The sequence below is a fragment of the Gavialis gangeticus genome, unplaced genomic scaffold, assembly GCF_001723915.1.
Source record: "Gavialis gangeticus isolate Ggan-Ray unplaced genomic scaffold, GavGan_comp1, whole genome shotgun sequence".
NCBI lineage: Eukaryota > Metazoa > Chordata > Crocodylia > Gavialidae > Gavialis > Gavialis gangeticus.
Genome location: NW_017729031.1, coordinates 53,251,444 through 53,272,290, shown reverse-complemented (window position 1 = coordinate 53,272,290; position 20,847 = coordinate 53,251,444). Strand labels below are relative to the sequence as shown.

Here is a 20,847-nt window from a genome sequence, read left to right as displayed (position 1 = left end):
AAGCTGATGCAACACAGCTGCTAATACAGTATTCCCAAGATGGCAAGCATCCATCTCTCTTTCCATGAAGACTAACAGACCTAGGCTGACACAAGAAATGCCTGCATATGCTGAACCTGTTCATGAAGTACAACAAGGTTTGCTCTGACTCAGACTCACCCTATTCTCATACAATCATGGAAACCTAATTCCTACTCTACCAGGGATCGAACTTCACAGTCACAGTCAACTGAATGACCTAACAACTGGGCGTTTCTAGCCTTGCTATTTTCCTTTTCTGCAGGCACAGTGCATGAAATGTACAATGTCCTTCAATGAAGAAATGGTTCAGATGACACCAGTGTTGGGTTGTTAGGCAAAACAGAAACTCTCCATCATTTAAATGTCTCCATTCCTATTGGTCCCATTTTAAGCAGCATATTTTTTCATAGACTTACAGATTTTATGACTAGAAGAAACCATTATAATCATCTATAGTCTGATCTGCTGCATTACAGAAGCTACAGAACAATACCCTTTAATTTGTCTATCCAGCGTGGTAGACAAATACAGTACTTGGATTTTATGGAAAAATCCCTGGAATAAAATGTAACAAGAGTATAATCTAAACATAACAAGGTCTTCATTAAAATAGTATCAATCCACTAAATTGATTATTAATCTACTGAACACTATAGTTACCGGTTTTATAACCGATGCCTACCCAAGAATTTTTTCTTTAAAATTTTTAAGAGTTCAAACTTATGATTACACCCGTGATACAGAAAATATATATAAGACACTAATTGTTAATAGTAAATCTGGTACATATGCCCAGAGCATTATTACTGCACTAATCATAAGTAATGATTAAATGCATTACATACAATTTTAACATTATTCAAACTGATAACTGTAGCAGGCAGATCAATACCTTTCAATGAATTGTGCCCATTCACCAAGTAGGTTCACAAATAATGTGATTACTTACTACTTCATGTTTCTGGAAATTACTTCAGAGGTCAAACAGCATAGGCCAGGACTATTTGTTACAAAAATAAAATAGCATGTGTACATTCACTGCACTCCTAAAGATAATTGAAATCTAATTAACATCTGACTAATATCTAAAAATATAACAGCTTGCAGTAAATTGCTGCCTTTATAAATATGAATGTCAATATTCTATTTCTGAGAAAGGCTTCTGTTCTTCAATTATATGCCATGAAAAGCTTTGGTATTATGCAATATGTGAGGTGTCTACTTTGTCAGCAGTACTAGAGTACATGAGGGGATTATTATTTTTGTAAATCCAAGAACCTAATTTCATGTTCTTGGCTCAATTAATTCTGAGTTATAGGAGTGAAGTGGGCCATTGCAGGCTCAAGCACTAACCAAAGACTGTAAGGTCTGTTTTGGATTGTAAAACCCAAAGAGCTATGGGTCTAATGTGTAACCTCTGTTCTTGAAGCCAAAGTAGAAGCAGAATTAGATCCTTTTTCTATATCTATTGATGCATATGGGTGTTCAGAAGATATGCAGACGTAAAAGGCATTAACTGAGACTACAGTGACTTGCTCTGGATACAGATGTATGTTCTGCATATGCAGGTATTAGGGCTGTGCGAAACTTTGGTTCCTGATTCAATTCAGTGGATATTCAGCCCAATTCAGTGGCCAAATCTACAAATCCAAATCAAATCAGAGAACCCTTGAATCTCTCTGAATCAAATCGGAACCCTCCAAATCAATTCAGAGAGATTCGGAAAGATTTGGAGATTCGGACATAGAGACAGCTTTAAATGTTTTTTCTACATACCTCTAGGTAGCAGGTGGCTTGTGAATGCTGCAATGCTGGGGTACATGGAGAATCCCACAGGAGTGTGGGGGGCTCACCAGCGCGCTTGGCAACAGAAATGGAGGTCCACATATAGGTCTACCGGCAAGTGCACTGTGGGCCCCCCCGCACTACCCCCTGGCTCAGCAACTGGTGCCTCCTGGGTCTGGAGGGGTACCTGGGGTGCCCATGCCGATTGCCAAGCTGGGGGGGCAGGGGAGCCCCCGACTCGCTCCCCAGCAGACCTGGAAGTGGATCGGAAGTTCTTCTGGTCCACTTCTGGGTTTGCCACTGAGCACATGGAGGGCCCCACCACACTCCTGTGGGATGCTCACCCCAGCATCACAACATTCACAAGCCGTGCCTGCTACTTTGAAGTATGTAGAAAAAACATATAAAGCTGGGTCTATGTCCAAATTGCTGATTCTCCGAATCAGCATCGAATCTTCAGATTCAGATTCGGCTGAATCAAATTAGGGACAGCAATCTGAATCAACAAATCGAATCACTGTCTCTGATTTGGGCTGAATCTGAATCGAATAGGGAGCACTTTGCACACCCCTGGCAGGTATCTGTTTCATATGCGGATACAAATAGATTTAATAGATTTCATAGACATTAGGGCTGGAAGGGACCTCCGAAGATCATTGAGTCCAGCCCCCCGCCCAAAGGGCAGGAAGTCAGCTGGGGTCATAGGATCCTGGCAAGATAAGCATCCAATTTGCTTTGAAGGTGTTCAGAGTATGTGCTTGAACCACCTCCAATGGCAGGCTGTTCCAGACCTTGGGGGCTCGGACAGTAAAGAAATTCTTCCTTAAGTCCAGCCTGAAATGGTCTTGCAGTAGTTTATGACCGTTCAAGCTCGTCATCTCTTGGGGAGCTCTGGTGAAGGACTGGAGTGGAGAGGTACAAATGAAGGACTGGAGTTTGAAAATTTAGACATAACTGAAATTTGAAAACATGGCTATAACAAGAAACTTAATTCAATTTGTAGGTACCTAACTAAATAGGTTTTTAATCTCTTGCCCTGAGAATTTATTCCAGAGTTAAATTCCTTCACTTACTTCACTACTTCATTTGTACATTAATTAGTTTTTCATGCATGGTATATAAAGATTAGCACATACTTACAAGGGCTGTGCGCAATTTCACTGGCCATTCTGTTTTGACAGTTTCAAAACAGCAAAATCAAAATGAAACAAAGGTCTTTGAAATGGCCTCAAAACAAAATGAGGCTAGTCAAAACATTTTGAAAGTCAAAACGTTTTGACCATAGTGCTGGGGATAGGAAGTCAGTCCAGCTGGGGAATAGGACCAACCTAGCTCAGCCCAATCTAGCGCTGGGGATGGGAAGTCAGCCCAGCTTGGCTGACTCCCTGTCCCCGGCCGATCTAGCGAAATGTTGAAACAGTCTTGAAACAGCCTCATTGTTTCAAAGAAGCAAAATGGAACAGCTGTTTCGAATTGAAATCTCGAAACTTAAGGTGAAACAGAATGGTGCCATTTCGCACAGTTGTAATACTTACTGTTAAAATGCCTCTCTAAAATCTGGTCAATGATAAACAAGAAATAATATGGATGTTCTCAACTTTTTTCTCTCTCAATATTGTGTCTGCCAGGTGGATCCAAGATCATGGTAAGCGGGTGCAGTCACACCCCTTCAGCTGTGGGGTGCATGTACACTGAACTCTCTGAGCTCACTAGCACATCTGTGCAGCTCCTACTGGAGTGCCACATGTTCTGTGAGCTCTCTGAGATCACCAGCTGATGGGCACAGGCTCCGAGTGGAGCACCAACTTCCACAAAGCCCTGGGGTCAGATTTGCATGGAGTCAGGGGCTCCAGCCAGAGGCAGCACAGATAAGCTGGTGGGCTCACTGCATGCACTGCACAGGCAGGGGGAGTGGGGAGGTACAACCATAGATCTGCCCCTGCCAAGATAATATTTGCTGTTTGAAGCCAGCAAAAGCAACACTATGTTCTTCTTTCCAGCATTAAGAGCATTTAAAACAACAACTGAGGCTTCATTTGCTTGCAGCTGCTACAGGGGTGGGTGGGGAAAAAGATGAGTTTACACAATTTAAATCCTGATGGACCATTTTAAAAGGCAAACAGAATGCCATTTTAGCAGTCTCTAAACATATGCTTCATGCATGCTCGCTTTATCCTGAACCAAGACATTCTTAAAATTTCAAGCAGGGAAACCTGCTCTGGTTACCTTGGTGATAAACTAAAGATAAAAATTGCACGTAATTGTTGCTGATGTCACCACTTCCATATTGTTTCCAAGGCTACAGAGAATCTCAAATAATTGTGATGTTTCATTTCTATACTGTATTGGAAGCCCATTTCCTTTTCTCTGTAAATTGCTTAGTACTGCAGGTAATCTATCTAAGCCTTATCTAATAAGGCATCAGTAGCCTCTCAGCAACCTCTCCTAATGATGTAGATTTATATATTGGAAAAGTAGCTACCTAGATCTGTACTGTGCAATTTGACTCTTACATTAGCTCAATTATTTTTATCCTAAGAATCTATTTCCATAACAAAGTACCTTAATCAGTCATACAAAAATATCAGAACACTAACCGTCTTACTGCAAAGAAATATTACATGTAAATTATCTACCTAAAGGAAGCTGTTCTTTTGCCTGAATGGCAGAAAATTGGCTGTTAACTATTTATAACTGACTTATTTCCCACCCTGCCCTCAAACTCATTTTAAATGTAGAGCACAAGTACTCTCGGCACTACAAAATTTCAGCCATGCTACATGTTCTCCATTATATCCTCTGGTTTATAATACAACATAGCAAGAATCTCCTTAAAAGCAATAATTAATGTATTTAATGACTGTTTCACTGTCCTTGGAGTATGGCTGCTTCAGAAAAATTACAGTTTATATCATTAACTATTGTAGTTTCTTAGGAATTATTGCTTAATTGGTGACCAGTTCTGAAACATATTTAAATGATAATACTTTTAATTTGCAATTATTTGCAAAGCAGAATTTTACAGTGTGGCACAGTCATGTAATGTAACTGGAATGCTGCATTTAAAATGCTGAGTTGTCTCAAAGCAGACAATAGTTAGCGGATGTCCATCTAGCAGCTCTCCTCATGTTGGATGTGCCTTTCATCACTTGACTGCACTCAGACTGCAGGGCTTGACCTTGTCAGCATGAAATTTTCCACTAGAGCAAAACAAAATGGCCCTTACTGTATCTTAACAGTCCGCTCTTACTTATGCAATGGATTCTGAATAGCAATAATTTACTTTGGGCATTGGTTGACTAAAATAGCGTATGTGCATTTAATGCATGAAATGGGCTACATATGGATTCACTAACAAATCTGGCAGGCAACTCAGCTCCCTCCTAGAATTGTGAGAAGTTTAAAAAGCAGGACACAGAGCAAAACAGAATATAAGGGGTGATCCTTTTCTTCTGTTTGTGAAGGAAATGGCTAAAATATTAGATCTGGGCAGATACTGTCAGATTGTCCCATGATTCTTCATTTGCATTTTCCAAAGAATTTTATTTCAGCTGTGTTCACACCTCTTATCTTCTCACTTTTCATGAATGATTTTGCAAATGAGTTTACTGGCAGATCTGTTTGTTGAAAGTGCATATTTTAAACAAGTGTGGTAGGGTATTCACATAAGACAATATTTTTATCATTATAATGGCATGCATTCACATTTCTAAATAGACTCTTATCCAATTGAGGAAGAGGAGTACACCATGTGACCAGCATTTTGTCCAAACAGCTGGAATTCTGAATATTGAATATTCACAGTGAATTGCATGTGAACAGCTACAGACCACAAATGCTTGCTGAAACTGTTTTGTGAATAAAGATAAATAATGAGTGCGTCTGCAAAAATCAAAACCTATTTGTGCATAATTTGTGAACAGAAAAACCCTGCAACATTTATTTATTAAATTTCTCATTCACCTAATACTAATGGACATATAGTTTACACAATAGTTTACTTACAGAAAATAGTGTAGACCAAAGGCTTATGTTTAAAGAAAGGATTGTAGTAATGTTCTAATAAGATGTTATAATTTTAGGGCCTGATTCTCCATTGCTTCCTAAATGGTGTAGTTAATTATACTTGTAGAAGGTAAGCACAGAAGGACTGTCAAACATTGCTGTCTGGTATGACTGGAGAATACTGATGTGATAGCTATTACTAGTATTTGGGCACACATAATGACTGCACGTGGTATAAAGGAGTGGTGAATCAGACTCTCATTTTCCTACAGTGTAACTGCTAAAATTCACAAAACAAGCACTACAATGATTGTATCCATTTTAGGGTCTAAAAGGGCAATAATTAATCAATGTACTTTATATAGCTTCAGAAGCACATGCATAGAGCTGTCTCTGCTTTTTAGCAACAAACGCTATAATTAAAATAACACTACAATCAGTGACACATGGTTGACCCAGTCCATCCTGGAACAGCTTGATTTAAGCTGTAAAGCTCCACTGGTGAATTTCACTATTTTAAGGTGACTGGATTTTGTTTGCAGTTCCCTACACAGCTCTGCCAGTGCAAAGTCCTAATCCCTAGACCAACCACAGACACACAATTTTAGCATTCTATGGGTGACACAAAACTCACTGCCCATGCAAATAAGACATATTTCCCCCAGACTCCGTAAGGGAAAAAACAACAACATTGACCTGCCTTACTCCTTGGCTTTCATGTTGCTGTGTGAATAATTTAATGGATTTAATTTTTTTTATGACATTGTTGTGTAGGGTGCCTGCTAGCACACAGTATTGCCACACAAGAAGACTTAGTTTTGAGAGAGATCTTCTTATTGCTCCTGTTTCCAATCCACCGTATGACAGAAGCATCATAAGGGTCATTTGGATTCCTCCCAAGGATAACTAAACTTTTGGTTCAAACTTTGGTATAGCAAGAGGAAGCATCTTAAAGCTTTAGAAAAGTGTCCATGCCAAAAGTCCATGAAACTACTCGAGGAAGAGCAATGGTTGGGATGGTGACCTCTAGCTCAAAGATTATTTTAGCTTTCCTTTTGACTCCTGTTTTCTAAGTCGATAATAGATTTTCTTCTACAGATGTAAAAAAAAAGGAAACTACCATGTAATTTGCAGCTTTCATTATATTCTATATTCTAAGAACACCTTGAATACCAAGCTACAGTTATAAATAGTAAATGGTGACTAAATGGCAATGCTGCTCTTTTTAAATTATGGTCACTGATTTGCTTCCAAAATTCTCTGAAGACAGTCAGAGAGCTAGGGAACAGAGAGGCAAGGAGTCAGATTTTCAAAGTAATTAGGCAAGAAATTACATGTCTCCTGGGATTTTCAAAAACATCCCAATCCCAATGAAATCAGTGGAAATAATGTTGGACACTTTTCAAAATCTCAAAAGTGAAATGAGATAATAGGCAGTGAAGCACAAAGGCACTTTTGAAAATTCCTCTAAGCATAATTAATCTCAGATGAGTTGTTTTTTTTTAAATAGTTGTCTACTACTGCTTTCAAAAGAGTTACTTCTGATCTAAATTAATCTAAGAGCAAAATCTGGTTGTGAACAACATATCCAAGAAGTCTGGGACCAGATCAGAAACAGACTCCAATTCTTAACTGCAACTCTCTTTTTTACCTGAGAACAGCTGCATCTCTACCAAGCAGATGAAGACCTAGGTCTATAGATAAAATACATCTGCAGCCTGGATATAGATATGAATATGTCACACTGCACTGGTTAGTTTATGATCATCCTACGACTGACAAATATATTCGGGTCCCCAAATCCCCAGACTGTAATGCAAGATACTTATCTCTTCTTTGCCATGTTACTTATCCTAGCCATTAGTTTTCTTTTCAAAATGTTCCCAGTACTAGTAGCTTAAGAGATTTTATCTATATGATGTAATGTTTTTCAAGAGATAACATAATGTGAAGAATTTATGGGTCTATTTCACTTTAGAACCATTCTTAGTTCTAATGATAGTCAACATTAGACAATCTTTTACTTTAAAATATTATGCCAAAACAAGCATGCTTAAGTAGTGGCAGCAGATGGAAAAGGTTAAAAGTATCAAATCCCGAATCACCAACTTTGGTAGGCCACCTTCCCTTCATAATTTAGACCCTTCTGTTGGAGATTTGAAAATATATTCCAGACAGATGACATGTTAACAGAATCATTTCATGGTTCAGTATCTTCTCAGTATGATTTATCTCTATCTGTAGGCGCTGGAGGTCCCTATTCAGGAGATTTATGAGCTAGGTCCAAGAATTCATTTTGATGAAGGAGAATATAGGCATCATTGCAAACTAAAATATTAACTTTTGCTTTAAGTTAATGCTTCTCTCTTGTTACCAGCTTTAGGGCTAAAATATATGCCTGTAATCCCAATGCTGCCCCCTCACATAAGTGGACAGCTGTCTATGAAATAGGTCTTCATAAAATTTGTACATTAGTTCACAAACACATATCCCTTCCTCTTCTAATTCTATGTAAGAGTTAGGCAAAGAAAATGAGTGTAGGAAGAAATGTTTTACTTGAAACTTAACTGCGGCTGCTTTAAGACTTAATAAATACAGTGTCTTATGGATCACCCTTCCCTCCCTTTTCAGACATGGCCCTAAAAAAAGACTCGAGTCAAATTCAGCGAATGTTTACACAGGAATAACAAAAAGAGAAATGCATTTTAAGACTCTTTCAGCAATTTATAGCAGCCAGAACTGTTTGGTGTGGCCAAGTACTCCTCAAACCTCTCCTCTCTAATGAACAATGTGAAGGATCTCAAAAACAAGTGAAACTAAGCTAAAGATTCAGATCTTAATCAGGACTGTCAGAATGTAGTAAGTAAATGGGAGCAAAGTGGAATTAGGGAAGGTAGAGGACATTAAGGGGCAAGAGAGGCAGCATGGAGAAGAGTGAGAGTGGCAAGAGGAGTACATCAGGCAACAGAGGGATTGTGAGGAGGTATGGAGGGAAGAGGCTCTGCTAAACAGCCAGTCAGTATGCAAAAAACAATGTCTAGGGGTCAGAATGAAGTTCTACTTCTGAAGTTCTTTTTTGTGGCTTCATTGCCTTGGACTTAAAGGTGAAAATTAGAATAGTCCCATAACCTCTCTGCTGGATAGTGCCTGTGTTTTATTTTCAAATATTTCTTAGAGCAAAAGAAAGTATTATAAATACATTAGAGGCACAGCCCACTGAGAATTTACTGATTTTGTCAAAAATGCCATTTTGTAGAAACTGAAACAATGTGAGGATATGGGTCAGTCAAATGAATGTCTGCTGAATCATAGGAAGTTTAAGTCAGCTGGAAGTTCAGATCAGATGGAACCTGGCCAGCCAGGCAGTCCAGGGTTTGATGATCCTTTAACTCTGGGGTACCTATGCCACACCAAGATTGTCTCAGGGTTGGGAATCTCTTGGCTCCTGTATTTCAGGAGGTCCTGAGAGCATACAGTGTGCATCTAGGAATATGACAGACCTGAATCCCATTTTAAGCTTCGGCTTTCAGGATGTCTAGGCTCCCTGCTTCAGAGCAAGAAGTCTAGCAATCCAGAAAAATCCAGGTCTAGGCTCATAGCTCTGCAGCAGGGTCTACAGAAGCCCTGAGAAACCTGGCTCTATCTGGGGCCCTCAGGATTTCTCAGGTTCCAGGACCATGGCAAAGGATTTCCCTACGTCACTGGGGAGAGACAGAGAACTCTCACAGAGTTTGGGTGGACTTGAGAGTCCCCAGAGCTGGCAACCAGCTGCTCCATTTTATTTGGAAAAAAATAAAATGGAAAGGTTTACATCACATCACATCTAGAAAACAAAACAAACAAAAGGGTTTCCTTCCTACTGGGAACTTTGACAATACTGCCCTCGCTTTTATTCTTTTTAAAAGGAAAACTTTTCTGCAATGCCAAATATCCTGTGGTTTCTACCTTGCATTATCTGCATGTTATTTGCTTACTATGAAGGACTATTGCCAAATAGTGACAAAGAAGTTTGGCACCCAGGGCAAAGCCCTCAGTGGCAGCCTGCCCTCACCCCACACACAGAACCAGGGGGCATACACTCCCCCATGCTTGCTCAGGAGTGCACGCAGCAGCAGGAACCGCCCTCCCCTCATCCCCGTGCCCCCCCAAACAAACTGCCTGCAGCTCCATCCCATGCCCCGCCCTGACTGGGCAGCACCTATTGGCACCCCTTCAATTTGGCTCCTGGGGAGATTGCCTTGCTCATCCCCCCACCTTGCTACGGCACTGCCTGACTGCTCCCTCTGGGTGTTCCCTTCCAACCCAGGAGCAGGTAAGTGCAGGGAAAGGGAATCTGTTCACCTGCAGCTACTGTTGCTGCCATTCTCCTGAGATGTCTCCTGGGTTGAGCTCAGCTGCCACACAGACTGTCTGGAGCAGCTCTGGAGCTCCTCTTGCCTCCAGGACAGCAGGAAGCAGAGGGGATGTGCCTCTGACCATGGAGGGAAAGGGAGGGGGGGAAAGATTAACCTTCTTCTGGACTTAATAAAGTTCCTGACTCCTGCTCCCATGGTGTGGTCTGTCCCAACCCTCCCTCCACCTGCCCACCGCTCCCCAGCATAGGCAGCAGAAGGCAGGGGCTAACAGAGTTTAACCCCCCCAAAACTAATTTTTTGACAACTGGCAACAGCAGCAGCACCATGGTGTTACCATCCTGTAGCACCCGGTGCTGCTCAGCACCAGCACCATGCCCCGCCACTGCAGTGCCACACCCAGGGCCTCCACTGCACACTCTTCCGCTGCCAGCGCACGCCAGCCCCACAACTGCCTTCAGCCCACCCAAATGGTATTTTCTCCTGCCACTATCACCCCACAGTGGAGCAGAGAGTGGAAAGGCTAGGAGTAGAGGATGCAGTCAACCCCTGCAGTGCCAGGTGCTGTTCCCATGCCCCACTTTGTAAAATCCTGGATCTGCATCTGATGGAGGACAGTCAGTCTGACACTTTTTACTTTTAAGTGCAGTGATAAGATTTAATTATTCCTCTTCTTGAAGAGGAAACACCAGAATGACTGCAAAATGTTTTGCTAAGGCATGGAAATGTGCAGTACATACAGCAGATTAGCGCACTACAAAAAAAAAATGGAAATCAAAAGGCTGCAGTTAAGAATGTAGGAGAACAAGGGCATAATCATTTCTGATAGCTCAAGGACTTGTTTCAGAGAAAACAAGTATATGATGTCCAAGTGAGATGCAAATGTCACTCATTGTGAATGACAATTATGCCCCCATTAAAGTTCAAATGAGTCCAGTCAGCAAAAGTAACCAAGAGAGAATAAAAGCAGTTGGAATAATATAGGATGTTCTGCAGCAGTGAGATATGTATTTGATAATTCATAGTATTTATTGTTCATTCTTCTCAGTGACTCCTTACATTTCCAGAGAAAATGTTACTTGGCTGTGGGTTACCATAGGCACAGAATAATTCTGCAACCAACTTTAGTGCTGTCTCATTCCTACATCATTATGTATGTGTATACAGTGCTGAAACCCAACAGAATCCCATTTAAAACTCCAAGAAAATGTAACTGAATGGAAATTCACCATTTCAGAGTGAGACACTAATTTAGGTGAAGGAAAACCCAATCCTTTTAATTTGTTGTGCACATGATGGATCAGGCACTATACAAAGACCTGAGAGCCTGCAGAGACATTCGAAAGTTGGAGAGCTCATTGAAGCTCTCTTTTTCCTTACCCTTGAATATGCTTTGCTTCAGTCCTCCACCAAGTGTTTGTTTACTTGGACCTATGCATACATCAACCAGCACAAGCCAAAAGGCAGCAGCATCTCTTTTTTTTGTGGTGGAGGGAGAGAGAGGGTTCTGGATCAAACCTATTGATATCAAGACAAGAAACTAGAGCCCTATTTGGTTTTTTTCCTATATACAGTGATTAACCACGTACTTTCAGTTAAATAACTTATTTTGAGTTAAGAGAAAACATTGAAAAGGAAGTAATGTCTCCATGATTTAGAATAACATGCTTGTATCTTCTGTAAGAGGCTACAGCAATTTTGAGAACAAAATGGTTCATGGAACAGAAGGTTCACAAGTAAAAATCATGGGAATTCAAAGATATAAATCATCATAGGAATTTAGAGACAGAAAATAAGGATACCATCTCATTCACACACATGCTTTTTATAATGAAAGCAGCATTCATTAAAGATACCAGACTAAGGTCAGAGAAAATTCAGAGTTGTGTGTGCTGTACAGCAGTGACTGGCATGCTACAAGCTTCCCTATGTGCTACACTTTTACCCACTGCCTTCCTAGAGTGTTTATTTCACTTGGAGACATCACCTTGAGACATGAGCGATGCCTAAAAACTCTTTTGTTAGCACTGACAAAAAAGTACTATCTGCACAAGAAACTAGAAGGAGACCATTGCTAGACTGTCAAATAACAATCAGATGATAGAAATTTTTGGTCACTATTTGCTGTGTATATGGCTTTGTATTCAAACCAGTACCTAGAGAGGGCATGCTCCATATCCCATAACCAGTCCCTCGAGCCATCTAGCACCTGTCATAGTCCATTATGTCTTATGTGAGGGGACTGTTACTAGTGGTAGAATTCTAGCTCATAAATGCAAAGCAGATGAAAACCTCTTGCCTCAAGAAAAACAACAAAGGACTGCTACCATTAAGCAGTTTACTTAGTAAACTAACATGCTATTTATCTCATCAAGACAGACACCTCATCTTGATGTTGTGAAATCCTAAAGACATACAGCAGTTGACAGAAAAAAGGATAAATCATAAACAAAAATGAAAGCATCCCGAAGTCCTATTCCATATATCTTCCTATCACTTGCTGTTACTTTACACTACTGACATGATTGCTGTCCTTTTAAACTGTTTTGAGCATTCATCTGATAAAATTTATGGATATTAGTTTAGAAATCTGAAGCCTCCCTTGCTGCTTTAATTGCCATGACCTGTTTTATACGTGCGCAAAGGCAACAAGATGAACTGCTGCTTCAATCTGAATAATTTTTGGAAGAGTGGTGGCAGTTCAGTCTGGGTTGGGTATAAGGAGATAACATTATGACGCAAAACCTAAGACAGCCTCATCTGCATATAAATAGACTTAATCAGAAATGCAAATTACAATCAGATGAATTTTAAAAGCCCATGATAATTGTGCGATTGTGCAGATAACAAAAGGTCAAACACTTGTATTGTTGAAGCTTTTAAACTGCTATCAATCCATGGTGATTCTTTATTTACAAAGAAATGTGGAAAAGACAAGCATTTGCCAGTCCACAATCAACCTTGGACAAATTCTTGAAAAAAAATGTCCAAGTATTATGACTGCTCTGTTGTTAAATTCTATTTCACTCTGTCAATACAGTCCTGACTTGTACCGTTAAAAACCCCAGTCCACAGAAGCCAAATCAAAACGAAAAGATCATGTGAAATAAAAGATTCCAGTTACACTAATATATGTATAAAGTACATCTATTGCAATTTCATATATACATATTAGTGCACATCTTATTATCCAAAGCTAAATTAAAAAATAAATAACAAATGCAATTTACTAAAATTGACAGATTACTATATACTATTATCAAAACAATATGCATTTCTTTCACAATCAGGCAAGTCTAAGATTTCAGATGAGTAATATTTAAAAATGTTATACTACATCTTTAGATACTGACACTTGCCTATTTTGAAACAAAAGGATTTATCAATATTAGCTAAGAAAATTATATCTGAAGTCTACTATGGATGGTATGAAAATCAAACTCCAAGACAAAGATAAAGTAAATATTGAATTCTATTATTTCAACTAGACCCTGTGGTTCTTGGTTGCCAAAATCAGACAGAATAGGAATCATTTTAACAAAAGCATTTCTTTTTATCTATTTTCCAATGAAGTTTTCTTATGATTTGAGAAAAAAATGTTTACAAAATATTTTACTTCTCACTAGACTCCCCATGAACAACAAACTAGTGAGTCAAGAGAGCCATCTAGTGCCATACCTTGGAATCTTAAAAAGCGTTTTCACAGGATGCATGTCAAATAAGGGTGGTTCTCCATCACCCAGTTCAATAGCTGTGATCCCCAGGGACCATACGTCACACCGAGCATCATAAGAGTAGTCATACTGTTGTTCACAAGCAATGACCTATCAGAAAAGCAGGGAAAGCAATCATAAATTCTAAGCAATTCACACTGTTGTAGTGCAATACAAAAGTACTTTTGTAAGTCATGACCAAAATCTGAAGTAGTTCCAGTTGCTTGTATTTCCCAGATGAAAATATCCCCAGGGAATTTAAGAGCAAAATGATCATTTCTCTATAGGTTTGGGGTTTTTTCTGATTATTATGCCACAAAATTTAAGAGAAATGTTTATCTAGGATATAGAACTCTATCAAAGGTCTTTAAAGAATTTTAAATTAAATTCTGTATGTTATTAGAGTTCTTTTTTACAGAAGTAAAATGTATGTATGGCTTCCTATTGATTTAATCTGTATCAACTTCTAGAGATTTTCATGAAGTGAAGGGATGTGCATGGCTGGTTTTCAAGTAAAAGTATTCCATCATTCATTCCTGTCAATAAATGTAGTTTCCCTCCTCTAGATTTGATTAGATCAAAAAAATCCAAATTAGAATCTTAGGAACCTGATCTAAAAGCCCCCCTAAAATTGCTGCGACTCTTTCCATGGATTTCAAAGGAGCTTTGGATTGAGACCTGCATAAACACTTCAAGTGACAGTCATTCTCTAAGTTCATGTTCTGAAATAGGATGTTAATTAAAAGCAAACCCTGAATGTGAATACTGGCAACCTTGTTAAGGGGCTAAAATCCAAATTCAGGTTTAATACTTATCTCTAGCAAAGGATGAAACAAAACTCAACACCAAATCCCCTTGCACATATTGGTTGCATGCACACAAGCAGGGGCATGCGTTTGCATCAGCACAAATAGTGGCACAAATTTGTGCTTCAGTGAACACCCCTGCCTGTGTGCTTTTCACTGAGACACATTGTCCCACTGCTCCATGTGATGCAGGGGGTTCTGGCTGGGGCACAGGGTGCCTCAGCACAGGGCTAGCCAGCAGGCAGCCCCATGCTGAGGCCCCTGTTCCCCAAGCAGCCGGAGAGTGGCACATGGATATGGGGGAGTAGGTAGATCAATGCTGCCTGCTCCTTCATCTCCATGTGCTGTGGAGCCCCCCGATGAGGCATGAGAAGTCCCTACTCTGAGGCACCCTGCACCCCAGCCAGCCACTCTGTGGCTGGCTGGGATGCAGGGTGCTTCAACATGGGTGATCCGAATGCCTCAGTATGGGGACTCTGCAGCAGAGCCCCCACACTGAGACGTGCGGAGACAGGGGAGCAGCTAGCCCAGGTCTGCCTGCTCCCCCATCTCAAGGCACACTGCATCTCAGGTGGGAAGGCTGGCTAGGGTGCAGGGTGCCTCAGTGTGAGGGCTCTGCAGTATGTGGAGATAGCCCTGGGCTGTCTGCTCCCTGTCTCCACATTTCTCCCAGTCCACACCACTTTGGCATGTGTTGCACCACTTTTTTATTTGGGGCGGGGTTTGCTACCAGGAATCCTGGTGCTGCAAATTAGCTGTGCTGCACACTTTAATGTGCCTGCATGTCTGGACCCAGCCATTGTGGTTCAGACTCTGGATCCAGAATTTGAAGCTCAGGACTGGCACCAATTGTAAGAATTGCTTTTAAAATTGTTCACCCTCCTACAGTGATTCTGCAAGGGTTTAACTTTACTAATTTTTGTTAATGATAAACAGAATTTTTGACAGCTCTAATTATTTTCTTTATAAGAAACAGATGGTACAAAGATGAGCAGTATTAATTATGGTAAGAGGAAAAGTACCTACTATTCCAGCAATATTTTATTTTTAGTCACTTTCTCCATTTGGTCTATCTATTCTCAGACAGTTTAGTTGTTCATCTAGAGCAAATTGGTTCAGAAAAAAGATAAGACCTCACCTGAACTTTCTGTCAGAGCTAGAAAACATAAATGATTGGATATCTTTCCTCCCTCTTTATTTTTTCACTTTGACATGCCAAAGAGTTTCCTGCTTCTACTCAGTAGAGGTTTCTATGTCACCTTCACTACTGTGATGTCTGATTCTTCCCAGGATTATGCAATGTGACTAATAGCTGTCACGTGAGATTCATTTTTTATCTCATTCTCTTCCCAGGAGTAAAACTGGACTAAGAGGTTTGTAATGGTTCTCAGTTCCTGTAGGAGTTTATTTCAGTGTTGGACTGCTCCCAAAGAAAGCTCTGTCACCTGAATAGATGAGCTCTACTTCAGCAGTGGACAGTTCCATTGTACCCGAGCAATGGATTTGTCTACCACTATCTTCATTCCACAGTTTTAAATGATTATTTTAGGTATCCTAGGCCTGAGCCACTGAATATTTGAAGATAAGGATCAAGACCTAGAATTCTACACTAAATTCTATGGGAAAATAGTCTTTAGAAATCAGCCGGATATGTTTGTTATTAATAGCCCAAGTTGCTAAAGAGAGACACTGCCATTTTCTGGTCTAGTTTACTAAGGAGTCCTGACTTATGAGTAAGCTTGGCAGAGTTCAATTTTTATTTTTTTATAATTTTTATAATTTTAAAATACTTATGACTAGGTATTTTGAATTGATATATGATTGACAGCACCAGAACAGCCTTCCTACTGTAGCTCACTGCAACCTCGATTTGACTATAAAACTTAAATAATAAGAACAAAAATAAGGGACAGGCTGAAATATCTCAAGCTAGGAGTGTTTCCTTATCCACTTCTCAAAAGAATCTATTCCCAAGGTTATCTCTTTACTGAAATTACGTGAGTCAGCTCCCATAAAGTGTAAGGTTGCAGTTTAGAAGACATCACAAGCAGTTTATCCATACATGGCTAATTACATTCTTTACATTATTTTTCTCCTTTGTTTTTTTAAATGTCAAAAATATTTATTTGCTTGGTTAAAAAGGTGCTATTGTCTTCCAAAAAGTCTTTCCCAAAAAGTCTTTGTATGGACCCCATCATTATTGTCAGAATGCCTCATAAGTACTGAGGAATTTAATTCTCAACACCTTGCAAGGGAAACTGATATCTTTTCTACCTTGCAAGGAGAAAAATGAGGCACCTGCTTAAGGTCACATTGGAAAACTGTGACAGAGCCAGGAAGTAAGCCCAGCTCCCCTGAGTCTGAGTCTAGTACATTCAAATAGAAGAACATCCTTCCCCTTCTTAAGCACAGCATGTTGTAATTGTTCCTAATTCTACTCTCTGTAATTCAACAGCAAAATCTGCTATACATCTAAACCTTCTTAGAAAGTTTATTTACAAGCTATGCCAAAATAATTAAGTGAGAGTCACAGGGCACTGCATTCATGATGGATGGCGTAGTAAAGAAATACTGGCACTGTTTCTAGAAAAAAAAAGTCTTTGAGCTTCTGTAGGCTTCACAGTAGTGCAATAGTTACCAGAAAAGAGGAAAGAACATGTGGAGTATCTTTCAGTACTCTCCACTCCATGGTAGCATGCAGGAAATATACCACACACTGCTAAAACCACATAGCAGAATCACAATGGTATTCTAGTCATGAGGCTTTAAAAATAAAACTGATTCACTGTCATTTCTAACTCAAGAGCTTGAAATGACTCCTTGGAAAAACATTTTCCTAATTCAGTGTTCTCTTTGTTTCCAACTAAATGTAAATAAGAAAGGTGCAACTAAGCATGTTACAGAAAGTTTTCCTGTACTTACCTATAGTGCAGGAGAAGAAAAATATATGAAAACAGTAGCTCTTCCCTATCAGTTTTAATGGCAGCAGGCAATGAGGGGCTGCTGGACTGAAGAAAGTTTGCTGTTTACTGCTCATAGAAGTTTATAGGTATTCTACCCCCTGCCCACCCCACCCTGAAAAGAAAAGGATTCTGACTCATGGCCTCATCCATCATAAGAGACAAGTTTGAGAAGCAAGGCAGCTGCTTGAACATTGGCTAGGAGAGTATGTGTAGCCCTTCCAAGGACTGCAACCTTGACAGAATAGAGAGGGTTGCTGCCACCTATGATACCTATGATTTCAAGAGCAATGCCACCTGGAGTTTTGTGCTCCTGGTAGGGTTATCCATGGCATCAAGGTTGCAAGTGTGGTTTCCAGACTAATAGCAACCCAAATTTAAAAATAAAAGTCCTCAGTGATGGAACAGGCAGATAAAGGAAGAATATTTCACAATGGCTGCAAAGGTGGATGACGGCGACGGTGTAATAGAAACCTTCGATCAAGTAGATTTTCTTTACCATTGGATTTCAATTTTCTTCCCACAGAGTATTACATGGTTGCTGATGCATGACAGCATCCCCATGTTAAGGCACTCCCAACAAATGTCTTCCTTTAATAGGAAATCCTATGGCACTGGGCAAGTGGCAATGGGGGCAGGGGCTAATGATTACCGGAAGTCCCTTGTCACAGTCCTAACTGGAGGCAATGACTGTGCACATGGAATAGACAGGTGTGTAATTCAGCAGCTGCAATATCAGCTGAGCAGGCCTGTTTAAGATCTGCTCTGCTCATCCCATAAGGGTAGGGGGCTAGAAAAGGTGCCCTAAACATAGTCTGACTCATTTCCCACACATAGTTAGATCATTCTATCTGTTGTCCAAATCTAGTAATGAAATTTGCAACTTGGGACATTCACTTCCTGATGGACAGCCCTAACAGTGACTGACTGGAGTGAAGGACAACACTGGTGGCCAATGAGCTTGCACAATTTGATATTGACAATGCTGTACTTAATGAGACCAGATGCAGAGAATAAGGGCAGCTCACAGAGCATGATAATAGCTGCACCTTTTTTTTGCAAAAGGAAAGCCAAAAAACACAGGCACATCCAAAGAGTTGGTTTTGCTATCAAGACCAAGACTATTACCCAGATGCCAGAAAGTATAGTTGGTATCAACAAGCATCTCATAACCCTTCATCTTCAACTGACCAACAGACAACATGCAATAGTCATCAATGCATATGCTGCAACCCTTGATGCAGATGACAGAAGAATCCTAAACTTGACCAATTCCTGCCATCTGTCCCCAAAAGAAATAAAATAGTTCTTCATGGCCATTTCAATCTTAGAGTGGGCAGAGACTCTAAGCTATGAAAAGGTATACTTGGTAAAGAAGGTGTGAGAAAAGCCAATTCAAATGGAAATTTTCTCCTGAGCAAGTTTCAGAACATGATCTCATCATCACAAGCTCCTTATTCCACCAAGGCAACAAATGGAAGACATCATGGAGGCACCCCCACTCAAAACATGGGCACCTGATTGACTATGTCAGTGTGTGCTTGGGACCATTGTAACTTTCAGATCTCCAGAGCTATGACCAGGAGAGATGATTGGCTGGACAGATCATTGTTTGATAAATTCTGTCATGTCTATTCCTATTGCCCCAAAATGACATAAACACAAGAAGCAACAAAGAAAGAGATTTAATATTGAAACTTGGAGAACATGTCAGAAACATCTAAAAGCTTTGGAGCATTACCAACAGTGATGTTTTTGGAAAATCCTCCATATCATTTGGAAGGACAGAAGAAGATATGCCACCATTCTAGCTCAAGCAAGCACCAGCAGTACTGAAGCCATGTTTATATGGCACCAGCCCTCTTGGACAGGATGTGTCATAAGGAAACCTAACAAATGGCTCCCAAAACAGGTCTTTTATCCCCCAACTCACCTAATGGTCACCATTCTTGAAGTGGGCAAAATAAGAGATTCAATGACATCTTGAAGGTCAATCTGAAGAAATACACCATTAATGTCAATACCTAGGAGACTCAAGTGCTAAATTGTCCTCAGTGATACCATGATGTAAAACAAGACATCAAACATTTTGAGCACACTCGCCTCACTACAGAGGCAGATAAACTAGAGAGACAAAGGGAAAGAGCTATGACCCAACATCACTAGGATACTCCTTCCTCCCAGCACTAGTTACCCCATCTGCAGTTGAACATGCAGATCTTGTATGAGCCTCCTCAGTCATCTATGGATTCAACAATGAATTGAAGAACCTCTATCTTCATCACAGAGCTTAAAGTAATGCTACTGAATGCCTTGAAGACGAGAATTGAGACCTTGAGCTAGACATTGTATCTATGAAAGCCAGTTTGTAAACACCAGCTTGATGCAGACAGAGTTGCACAATAGCCCAGGATGCTAAGGAGACATGCTATCTTGCTCTGTATTATTTAGGGGTTTCCTGATTGCTTAATTCCCTGGTATATTTCATTGCTATCAAAGCATCAAAATATTGGACAAGCAGAACACGGAGCAAGTGTAAGGAGCAAAGGCATCATCAGTTACTGCCTGTGTGGGCCACTGTGGGTTGGTAATGGTAAGTTTGTGTTTAGCTGCCTGGGATGGCAGAAGACAAAATCAGCTCTGCTAAATAGAAAGGAATAAAACAAGAAGTCTGGAACTAAAACTTTTTTTAATGTGTCCAGCTTAATTGTGCCAGCTTGGGAGGTCAGGGTGGATGGCCACGATATTTTGCAGATGTATACCAAATGATACATTCCCTGCCAAAAGAATTTATATTTAAGGGTATACATAATTCTGGAAAACAATTCCAGTGTTCTATTAAATTCAAAGGAAGCAAAATCAGACAATGTGCAGACACAAAAGAAGGGAAAAATAGAAGAAAAGTAAGGCCCCCTTTACATGTTACATGTACCACACTATTACTGGGTTAACTGTGCAATTATTTTAGATCAGCTACACATACAAATTAACTAGTATGCCATAAAAAGTTCCAACCAGCTATAAAGTTATTGCTGGAAAATGTGTAATAACTAGAGACCTACCAAATTCACAATTTTGTAGATTTTATGAAATCTGGGCAATGCCTGTGAAATCCGGGCAACGCCTGTGAAATCCATGGAAAAAAAAAAAACTTGTGGAAAATAAAAAGCTGGCTCCCCAGAGGTGGTCAGCAGTTTTCAGGGTA

At 40.0% G+C, this 20,847-nt stretch overlaps 1 protein-coding gene across 1 annotated transcript in view; it reads right to left on the bottom strand.

Moving 5' to 3' along the window:
- The window catches only part of MYO3B (myosin IIIB), a 281,014-nt gene that overhangs the window by 203,743 nt on the left and 56,424 nt on the right, over positions 1–20,847 (bottom strand). The window contains exon 7 of the mRNA XM_019522847.1: positions 13,842–13,987. Within this exon, the coding sequence (XP_019378392.1) occupies positions 13,842–13,987 (146 nt within the window). The remainder of the gene's footprint in view (positions 1–13,841; positions 13,988–20,847) is intronic.